This window comes from Synchiropus splendidus, chromosome 17, assembly GCF_027744825.2.
Source record: "Synchiropus splendidus isolate RoL2022-P1 chromosome 17, RoL_Sspl_1.0, whole genome shotgun sequence".
Lineage (NCBI taxonomy): Eukaryota > Metazoa > Chordata > Actinopteri > Syngnathiformes > Callionymidae > Synchiropus > Synchiropus splendidus.
In genome coordinates, this window is record NC_071350.1 from 10,080,001 (window position 1) to 10,091,978 (window position 11,978).

Here is an 11,978-nt window from a genome sequence, read left to right on the forward strand (position 1 = left end):
AAGCCACGTCCCTCCTCCTTTGTGGTGCTCTCTGACAGGAATTGACACATCATAATACAGCATTGGTGCAATCTAATATTTTTTATTTTTTTGTTTTATTTGTTAAATGAAAATGAATTGAACTCAGTTTGTTTACTTGCACTGTGCTATGTGACTTGACGCACTTTATACCTTGCATTTTCCGCGAGGCGATCCACACCTGAGTCTTGTCTGCCGATGTGAAGGAGCAGATGTAGGTGTAATCAGATCGGTTACCCAGAATCCGCAGCGTGCTTTCCACATTGAAAAGTCCCTTGTGGTCTGTGGTTTTAATTGTGGAATTTTCCAGAGCTTCTGGAGCAGAGGGAGGCCGCGTGGACCAGGTCACCACAGGGACGGGGTAGACATTGAGAGAGGTGCAGGTGACCACCTCCTCGCTTATTTCCATGCTCACCGACAGTATAGGAGCTAAAAAAATAAAGAAGTCAGTGTTTATTTTTAAAGCTTTTAAGCGTGCTGGTGGTACATAATTTAGCTAATCTCTCCTCTGCAAATTCTGTGTAAGATCTTAGCAGCGTTTCACTCTGGCAGCAGTGGAATCAAATCTCCTGCAGATGGAGCTTATTGTCTGCATGTCATTGCCCTCGCTGCACTGGAGGTTAGTAGGGCACACAGTTGGAAAAAAGCAAGTGTCGCCTGGGTCTACTCGATGCAGGCAGAAGAAATAAGCTTACTGGAAAATGTTCAGTCACAGGTTGAAGCGCTGGCCGTCCTGCACCTGGCAGACTCTCCGGGGCTCTCATCAGAGTTTAAGCTTCACGTCTCTTTGGATATTGCAGTCAATGACATGATTCCAGAATAATAAATCCTTTAATTTTATATTTAGAACACCACTGCGTAAGCAGGGAGAGTAGAGAGCTGAACTGTAATCTACAATACTTTACAATAATGGTCCAAAATATTCATGTTTGAATGCATTATTAAATGCATTATAACAATAATATAGATAGATGGATGGATGGATGATAGATAGATTCTTGCCTTTAACATCCAGGTTTACAAAAATCTGCTGGATGCCCTTCCGTGTGCTGGTGTAGCATTTGTACCGGCCCTTGTCTTGAACTTTGACCCTCTTGAGAAGCAGGGATGCATTTCCATGTGGGATGTGGCCATTAAACAAGCAGGTCCTTCCACTGAAGTGTTTGTTCTGCAGGCCAAACTGGTCCCTGTTGTAGTAGTAGCTGTGAACTGGTATTTGCTGCTTGTACCAGTGGATGACTACAGCGCCTGGGGGTCTGAAGCTACACGGCAGGAGGCAGTCGTCGTGTACGATGCAGGTCACATTGGCTTCTGGAAGAAGAGGAGGAAAGGTCGTGCTATAGAGTGAGGTGGATTTAGTTTAGGGTCTGAATTAATGAAACATTTGCGGACAAAGAGATGCCTTATTTATTCATGGAGTCAATATTATAGTTTGACACATGTTCATAAGCATTATGTCATTGAACTTTCTCTGCAATAGCAGTGTCAAGTGCTTTGCAGCTGCCACACAACAAACCCGTGGAACTTTTTCTGAAAAGAAAACAAGTTCATTCTTGTTCAATTTTTCTTCAAAATCCGAACAACAATCTTAAAAAAAGAGCCTTTACCTTTTGCATCCGCCACGAAAAGTCTTCCACATAAAGAAAGCAGTAGGATGAGTGGTCCACAAGCCCCTGCCATGTCCGACTGCCTGTCTCGGTCCTTTGCCTATACCTGGCTCGCATGTATGTGAAACAGCCGCCGTGTGCAGTGAACTGCATCCCTGCCACTCCACTTTACATCCTCTCCAACACTAATGAAACACCGACTACCTAACCAAGCAGGTGAATGTTTAACTGCCTCCTTCTGAATGCTGCGACTCACACCACCTCTTTAGATTCTTTCCATCTCCATGTTTTACATGTTATTTAAATATGACCCAGCGGGATTTCAACATTCCTGTTGGCAGTTCTTGTTTACAAACCTTGTGATGGTTTCAGCAGAATGGCGTTCCCCTCGGATTATTTAAAAGAAGTCACATGCTCTCATGGAGTTTGAAACGGACACCTGTCTGTGTAGCTGTGTAGACACTCACATGTCCAACCGAATCAACGTCCACGTGTTCCGTTCTTAAAGATGACGTTGCTCATGTGGAACCGCAATCATCTTTAATCCCAGATTAAAAAGAGACCAAGCCACTAAAGCGGAGTCAAACGTGCATGTTTGTATTGTGCCTTGTAACCAACGGCAAAAATTAGATGATATTGCTCAATGAGGAGAACAACATTTTCGTAAAAATAAACAAATACAATAAAGATGTCAGAATCAGGGATGACATCTCCTAACTAGTTCAAGGTCAAACCAGGAGGAATTCATCTCCTGGGTATCGCATCAATTCTTTTGGTTATTATGAAATCAACCAACCCTGACATGGGATACTCAACAGTATCCCATCTCCAGACCCTAACCCTAACCCAGGTTAGGTTTGTCTTCATCGCCTCCACAAGCAACTCACAGAAGACACGACACTCCTTATCTGTGTGGAGAGTTCCTCAAACAAACCGGACTCTTACTGCTGGACCTCAAAATGAGAGCGTCCCCTCATACGGTCTAATGTTTTCCAACCAGTTTAAAGGTCAGACAAATGATGAAAAATCCTTCTCCATGATGCCAACGTTTTCCACTCTGGACTGGTGAAATCTCAGACGCAGTGAAATTAATAGCGGAACCAACTTCTGCCATTAGCAGTTCCTCATTGATGCCACTACTTGTCGCTTCTGTGCTTCATATCATGTGAATAATGGCCATCCACATTTTTCATAAGGGAGTGACACAGCTGTAAGCAAACGTTTGGACACCCCGATGAGCAGAGGTGGGAGGTTATATATTGTGACCGCTGAGAGGAGCTGTCAAACCCAAAGAAAGGAGGGTAAGAGAAAATTAAAAATAAATATTAAGTGATGACATCATGTGTGGTGATGAAATTACACTTTAAAAATGCACAGAAAATATTGGTTTGTGGTGTTTTATTTCATTTAAACCACATTATATTCACAGATTCCCGTCTTATACAGTTCAAAATCTGCGTTCAATTCAGTTGTATTTTAAGGGACAAGAAATAATCTTAAAATAGTCAATGGCAAAGACGAACAACTAAGAAAAATAATCAAACAAGAAAGTAATGATTCAGTTGCATCATAATGAACAAAAAAACAATGCGCAAGACAAAAATATCAGAGACAACAACAATGTCAGTTTTATAGTTTTATAATATAGGAGGGCCACATAAATACAGTCAAAGGGCCGCATTTGGCCCCCGGGCCGCACTTTGCCCAAGTCTGCCGTTGAGGCTGCATAATAACTTTACTTTATCTTCACAGGAAAAGCTCAAAATGACTCACTGACCCACTCATTTTCTAGTCAAAGCTGAGTACTGCGGTATTTTTGAGATGAAAACTTGAAGTGTGGTGTTATTTAGTGGTAAAATCTGAGGTTAGAAAAAGGCTGTTGATGATAGCACATTAACTGTCCAATCCAATACGCCTCATTTCACCACTAAAGTATTACTTTGTCCATCAGTTCACCAGTGTCCACCATGGATTCAAATGAAGTTGCTGATATAAACGCCCAATAATATATACATTTAAATGATGGAAATGGTCAGAGGTGCCCAAACTTTGTTATACACTACAACCGTATCACCCTCCTAGCTAGTGGCTGCAAACTGTATTCTCATAAAAAATGCTTCAGTTTATGAGGTTATTCTGATCATTGACGTTAGAAGTAGTGTGAGTCATTTTAAGGGTTAAATATTCCAGATATTATAGGTAATTGTGTTTAAAAAAAAGGAGCCATTGTTTGGTCTCCAGCGTAGCCGCACCATTTGTTGTGGTGAATCAAACATATGCTTCCATCTGCCTCCTGTGGACGAGATCATTCACTCCGGCCCGCTAGTTCAGAGTGCAACCGAAGGGAAAATCCTGCAATGTAGGCTACAGGCTTTTTATTTTCATCTGTTTAGAACGATGATGAAACCGCTGCTCGTATTATCTCTGTTCCCGCCCTCCGCTGCCTGCAGTTTGTAGGTTAGCGAAAGATTTTGCCAACCACAGATAAGAGGATTAGAGAGGAATTAATGCTTTTCCTTTGTCATTATAGAAATAAATTGATATTTGTTTTTTAAATCAGTGGGCGGCGACTGGGAGTAGTCTGGAGAGAACATGTGTCGTTGACGTCAGCAGAAAAGGATGGGAAATTGACAGCGGCCAAGGGAATGCCTGAACACCGGATCGCTTTCCTGACATGCACCATGGTACAAGGGATGAGTGTGCAGGATCTAGCATGCAGACAGAGTAAGCACCGCGGCTGCTGAGACATGGACTTGTCTGTGGAGGACAGGGACGGCCGTGGCAATCCCTGGCTGAGACACTGAGGCAGCAGGGGGAACTCCTGGGTTCCTCTGATGTTTCCAGCCCCGTTCTAACCATGAGAGTGGTCCTCTTGGCCTTCAGACTGATGTGCTTGGCCTGGTTGTGGCCTGTGACTCAGCTCAACAGCAGCAACTTTCCAGTCAAGAGGAGGCACAAGGAGACGTACCTCGACGAGAACACCAAGCAGAAGCATGGAGGGTAAGAAGAAAAGAGTCTTTTTAGTTTGGTCCGCCGAGTCGTGTGCCCTGCTGCCGAAGAAGGCTTTAATACGCTCTTCAGAGCAGTCGGTGTGGTGCGTGTGCTGACAATTACTAAAATATATTTTATATTTTGGACCCTTATTTTTCAATCTCATGCTCCAATTGAACTATGATAGAATAGTTAAAGATCAAATATGATCGCTGGTGTTTTTAATTTTCGTAGCCTCCGGTGGGATTTATTTTGTGGTCCCAGCCCACATAACCAAATCGATGACCCAGTTAAATCTGTGTCAGCTATTTTTTTTGTAATCATATGTTCCATCTTGGGGCTGGGATTAGACACATGGGTTGCATAATCTGATCTGCTGGTGTTCAATAATTTTCTGGTGGATTATTTCAAAATGAATCAAGAATTAGATGATGTGAAATGTCACCTTTTATTTATCGTCTGTAATACTGTTTTTTTTTAAATCATAATTTATTCATAGTCTATTGTTTTTCCTTTCACTTCATTTTACAATGCATGGCGCTTTTTATCGAAAAGCTAAACTCATGCAACTCATGACATCAAAGTTCTTCTGACAGATGCCTAATCTGTTTGTGCATTAAAAAAAATCCAGCTAATATTTGACCTCTGATCCTCAGACGAGTGGATCTCAAGATGAAAAAGCTCGACAGCACAAAGTCACTGCTCATCAAGTCCGAACAGCTGCTTCGGATTGAAGACCACGACTTCGCCATGCGCCCCGGCTTTGGAGGTAACACACACTCTTCATTGCTCAGCACCTCACAAGCCTCGCCACTGTGTTCGTCCGCCGTGTTTCTATAAACCCCTGTTTGGTCTCGCACAACTTGATGTGGGTCATTGTGCTGTCTTTGGCATTATGACTCCAAAAAAAGCCTTTAGTGACCTAGATTGTTCATGTGTGAAACAGTGGCTGCCGGCAGTCGTGCAGAAAAAAAATAATCTGGTCTACACACTATACTCTATTGAAACTGTATTCAACTTTTTTTCTTTTCATACAGTCCTCGCCTCTAAGACCAGTGGAAGGCAAGGATACGGAAGTGCTTCCTGGTGTTAAGATGGATTGAAGTTTGCTCCCTGCTGTTTTGTGGAGTGATTTATTACCTATTTATAGTTGCATTGATTCATCTGCAAGATTCTGAGATTCTGCCGTGATGATTGATGAGGCATAGCTCTTCCTTGGAGGTCAGAAGACAAATGTTAAGAGTCAAAAATCCTCTTGTTTTCCTCTCAAGACTGGTGAAATCAGCTGTCCATCATAGTTTATTGACTTGCCCCTTGTTACTTTCCAGTTTGAAGATTGCAGTGCATACAGAAGTAGCACACTGGCGCACAGTACTCGATATCATTGTCATATTATTCAAACTGTTTCTTGTTTAATACCGTACACTGAAATCTGTCTCTGTATTTTTATTTTTAGTGTATATTTCTTATAAACATTCATTTAGTTTTCCATTTTAAATTCATTGTTTGTTGTGGCTTTTTCATGACCCATAAGACCACTCTTAAATAATAATAATAATAATAATAATAATAATAATAATTAACTTATTTCTTTATTTAGATATTGAAATTAAACATTTTTTCTCAGTAAAAACACATTCTATTTTTTTTTTCATTAGAATTAAATTAAATGAATAAATCTCAGTTAATTACACAGTTCTACAGTCATAATTGATAACAAACTTAACACATTAAATTCCAGTGTTTAACCTTCAATTTAACAAGTTCCCACTGCTTTGGTCTGGTTTCACTTTCCTCCCCCTTTGCACCAAAGCGTTTGAACGCTCAATAAAAACAGTCTGTAAAACCTTAACAGAGCCAGATCCCTGCTGCGTGATATAATCCCTCCCACTTCACTCTTCTATTGTAAATTTAGATTGATGGTGATGAGTGCCGGCCCTCATCAGATAATGGTGCAGAGGGGACGGGATGGTAATGGTGCACAAACACGTACCATTTCAAACCTGAACTGTGACATAACATTCAAGTTATTTGAGAAGCAAGGAAATAGTATATCTCACCGCAGGGACATTATATCGGTATATTATATCGGTAACTTGCTAGTTGTCTTTTTCTTTTGTATGAATATTTAGTACATTACCCAAAACTATCAAAAAAAACCCCATATATATATATTTATATATATAGACAAGGATTGAGCTAGCCAACGACCATTTTGGATTCTTGTCAAGTTGTGTTTATGTAAATTTTTTGGAAGTCAATTTGTTGTATTAATACTATAATAAGAGCTATTACTGCTACTGCTAATACCATTATTGAACATAGAATAGTCATCAATGCTCACTATAGCCTTCATTGCTGACCACAGTGTCCAAATAACAGAGAATCTCACGTCGTGTAAGGCTGATTTTAAACTGTATCTTTTGGCTGATGACTCTCAGTAAAGGAGGCTAAGTCCCCTTCTAACATAAGAGTTGTCACATGTTCTGGTGCAAGCACTTGTTATGTCACATTTGGACGATTTCAACTGCTTCCTGACGGATTTGCCTGCTGCTGATGCCGCGTGTCTAACCTCTCCAGCATCTTACAAAACTCTCTCTCACTCCCATCCACTTCAAGATCCACGTGTGGCGGACGTGTCAGGTGCATTGCTACTTCATTGTTTGGATGACCGTCTTCCAACTTGAGGCGCGATTGGAAGTTGCGTCTTAAATGACGTAATGGGAACAACTGCACTTACTGTATTACAATGTAATGTAAACAACATGAGCTGATAAGACGCGCCACGTAAAGCGGAGGGTCGCCAAACCTTTGTTTCTATTGTCCCTGAGATGCGGCTTAAAGCTGTGTTTAAAGCTCCATGCTGGGATTTACCCTCTAATCTGTGGTCGATTTGTGGACTCATCCTGGTTATGATCATGGAGACAACTGTCGCACATTGACATTTGACCTTTGGTAGGGTCTGCTATTCCTGTGGGCATCGACGTCCAAGTGGAGAGCGTGGACAGCATCAGTGAAGTGAACATGGTGCGTGTTAGAAGCAAGGTCTGGTGTCTGTCAGCTGGATTTGCTCCTGAGAATTTCCTCCTTCCAGGACTTCACCATGACCTTGTACCTGAGGCACTACTGGCAGGACGATCGCCTGGCGTTCCCCTCCAGCAGCAACAAAAGCCGCACCTTCGACTCTCGATTAGTCAAGAAGATTTGGGTCCCAGATGTGTTTTTCGTGCACTCCAAACGCTCCTTCATCCACGACACCACCATGGAGAACATCATGCTCCGAGTCTTTCCAGATGGCAACATTCTCTACAGTGTCAGGTAGACATTCATGATCTGAAACCATCCATGAGAATAAACCACATACAACGCAAACATTGGAATACTTCAGTCTGGAATTGTACTGCTCCATATTCCGCTGTAAATCCATAGTGAAAGTGATATTTGCCGGTTCATCGCTGCGGTTCTGCTGTCGCAGCAGAGTATTCCAAAAGGTGGCTGGTAATCTCTCATCATCTCTATTTCACGCGCAGATGTTCACAACAGGCTGTGATCCCCAACAGATTGTGTCAGCCACAGTTATCGGTGCAAAACTCTGTGATTATAAGTGACTATGCTGCTGGTGTGGATGAAACCTTTAATATCCTCTGATAGGAAAACACAATGTTTGTCTCAAACTTCAAATCCCTGGCTCTGAATTACAGAATCACGGTGACTGCACTTTGCTCCATGGACTTCAGCAGCTTCCCTTTAGACACGCAGAACTGCTCCCTGGAGCTGGAGAGTTGTGAGTACCAAACCACTCTCAGGTGATGTCACTCCACGCTGCCGATAAATGATAAATGGTCAATATTTATTAGGGCTGTAAGATATAATAAAAGAAATATTAATAGAAGTGCATTTGCTTTTGAAAAGAAAATACTAATTGTTTTTGTATACTCAAGCTATTGTAATAGATTTGTTAGACGGAGAAACAATATTAATGCATATAAATGAATTGAGTTTTATATTAATAATGGTAAAACTGTAGCTTTTGTTAGTTGACTGTCAAATTCAGAGCAGACAAGCAAAAACTATAAATGAATTTAGAGATACTTTATGAGAAAAACATTTTTTTAGTTGAAAAACCTTACCTTTTTTATATTCAGATTATGAGTTCTGACAATATTGGTGGTTTCCATTTTTCACATGGTATCGATGAAACTCATACATCGTGGATGTGGATCTCAGAGGAGAGTTGGGGTCGGTTCATTTTCTTCTGATGTTCTCCTCCCCTCTGAGAAACACGGTGTCACTCAGCTGCCTCACCCTTCCTTCCTTCTCTCATGTCTTGAAGATGCTTACAATGAGAACGACCTCATGCTCTACTGGAAGAACGGGAACGATTCATTAAGGACTGATGAGATTGTTCTCTCTCAGTTTTTTATTGAAGACTTCCAGCCTTCCTTTGGGCTCGCCTTCTACAGCAGCACTGGTATGTGAGCTGGACCTCTGGAACTCTCTGAGTTGGACCCAGTTCAGGAACAACCAGAGAGTCCCGGGTTAAACTAATTTTTTTACGGGAAAAATGTTTTTCGACGGTGTTCTAATCTGGTGGTTACACCCAACCCTGTCTGTCCTCTGTGTTTCAGGCTGGTACAATCGTCTCTACATAAACTTCATTCTTAGGAGGCACATCTTTTTCTTCATGCTTCAGACCTACTTCCCCACGATGCTGATGGTCATGTTGTCCTGGGTGTCATTTTGGATTGACAGAAGAGCTGTGCCTGCCCGTGTCTCGCTGGGTACCCATTTTCATATATAATATTAATGTATATGTTAATATATATAATCATGTCTCTCTATATATAGACATAAAAAAAAAAAATAAATAAAAAATAAAAAATAAAAATATATTTATATATATATATATATATATATATATATATATATATATATATATATATATATATATATATATATATATATATATATATATATATATTCGGGATGCACCAATGGATCAGTCACTGATATTTATCGGCTGATATCGGTGAATGCCGATCACTACCTGTCGTTGCCGATCACAACAACTGTGTCAGGTGTTGTTTACGCGGAGATGGAAATGTCAAACTCCGTTGGGTGCAGCGGAAACTATTGAAAACGTCCAGAGTGGAAACTTTCATAAATGCAGTGCTCTCTGTCTCCTGAGTCCTGCTACAAGCGACCAGGATGTAAATACTTCGTGGACATAGCAAAGTCTCCCGAGATTCACCAAACTGCCACATTTCACATCAACTTAAAAGTTGTTGTATTCTGGACGGTTTTTATATTTTTTTTTTCTTCTTACAAGAGGTATACAAAAACATCATTTTGATGTAATTTTTAAATTACATATATGTAACTAAAAATAAATACAAAATATTTATCTACAATAATAAACTATACTTTTATTGTTATTTTTCAAATTATTATTTAAAGAGGTATTTAAAAAAGTGTCTGAATTAAAATTATTTAATGGTTGACAGTAGGTCTCATCATTTTTATGTAATTTTTAAATTACATATATATGTAAATAAGAAATACAATATAAAATATTGATCTACAATAATAAACTATAGACTTCTATTGTTATTTTTCTAAATTATTATTATTTCAAGAGGTATATAAGAAAGTGTCTGAATAAAAATTATTTAATGGTTGACAATAGGTCTCATCATTTTGATGGGAATGTTAAATAACATACATGTAACTAAAAATTACAATATTGAATATTTATCTGCAATAATAAACTATAGACCTTTATTGTTATTTTTCTAAATTATTATTATTTCAAGAGGTATATAAAAAAGTGTCTGAATTAAAATTATTTAATGGTTGACAGTAGGTCTCATCATTTTGATGTAATTTTTAAATGACATATATGTAATTAAAAAATACAATATAACCATAAACTATAGACTTTTATTGTTATTTCTCAAAATTAAATCAAAAAATTGTAAATGCTGCTGACAGATTCATTTTAAATGTCACTGCTCAATCCAAGGTAAAATAAAGAGGGAAAAAAGTCACCTAGACATGTAAAGTTAAACTCCACGGATTGTAGAATCACCACACCAACAATGATGTGGTCTACAGTGGCAGCCAGAGTGAAGAACTGAATGAATGGAAACCTGTGTGATCTGCACTCAATGAGCTCTTTGGTCGTGGTCCACATGTAGGATGATGGCAGGATCTAACCAACAAAGAAAAGAGCGTATTAAAACAGCCACTGTTTGTTTATCCTAGTCGTTCCCCAATGCCTTTCGAGGTTAAGTCTAATGTTGATGCTGTCTTACATGGACTTGCAATGTCAGCGTTCGCAGAAAACAGGATTAGGGTCAGATGTTTGGTTCTGAAAAAATGTTGACTCACAGGAATAGTAAACGGCACTTTAAAATATATATATAAATATGTCGGTCCTCTTCAGGTATCACGACGGTCCTCACCATGTCCACCATCATCACCGGCGTCTCCGCCTCAATGCCTCAGGTGTCTTACGTCAAAGCGGTTGACATCTACTTATGGGCGAGCTTCCTGTTTGTCTTCCTGTCCGTCATCGAGTACGCCGCGGTCAACTATTTCACCACGGTGGAGGAGATGAAGAAGCTCAAGAAGGCAAAGGTCAGTCATATTCTTTTCTACTTTGTCATGAATTTAATGCAAAGCTTTTTGACCCAGAAATCTGGTTCCACCATCTGGAACCACAACACGCTGTGCTCTCCCTTGATACAGATACCCGCCTCGTACAACGCCACCCAGGCCATGGCATTTGATGGCTGCTTCCACGACAACGAGATTGACCTGACCTCTTTCACGGAGATGTCAAGCATGCCCAACACGGAACGGAACACGCAGACACGAAACTCCACCGCGTCTGTCACCACGGAGGGCACCAGGCTGCGGCGCAAGCATCCCATGATACAGAATCTCAGCTTCATCATGAGCAACAGCTACATGATTGATTCCTACTCCAGAGTCATATTTCCCCTGGCCTACTTGCTCTTCAACGTCATTTACTGGAGCATGTACGCTTAGAGCCCTGCTCTGGACTGAGACCGCCGCGGTCACGAACGTTTTACCTGCCGCAGAGCCTCGGATCAGCTGGTGTTTTTTTCCACGGAGGAACGCCTGTTTCACAGGAGCCATTCACAGGATTCTGTCTCGTTGCTGGATCTGAAGGATTACTTAGTTATATAAAAACAATTTGTGTGTGTGAAAAAATAAAGTCAATGTTTGCCTTTGATCTGTCTGTCTCGATCACAATTCACCCAGCAAGGCTCCGATGGAGAGAGGTGGAGCCTTCCTGGGTGGAGAGCCAATCAGGGGCTTTTCCCACTGCGGGTC

General features: G+C 40.5%; 1 protein-coding gene across 1 annotated transcript; it reads left to right on the top strand.

The window, feature by feature from the left end:
* Positions 1-4,173: 4,173 nt before the first annotated feature.
* Positions 4,174-11,875, top strand: gabrr3a (gamma-aminobutyric acid type A receptor subunit rho3a). Its single transcript, XM_053847179.1, has 9 exons — positions 4,174-4,625; positions 5,273-5,385; positions 7,576-7,643; positions 7,711-7,934; positions 8,318-8,400; positions 8,950-9,087; positions 9,245-9,397; positions 11,062-11,255; positions 11,367-11,875. Exons 1-9 carry the CDS (start codon positions 4,483-4,485, stop codon positions 11,667-11,669), a joined length of 1,419 nt encoding a protein of 472 aa, XP_053703154.1. The 5' UTR covers positions 4,174-4,482; the 3' UTR covers positions 11,670-11,875.
* The last annotated feature ends 103 nt before the right edge of the window (positions 11,876-11,978 follow it).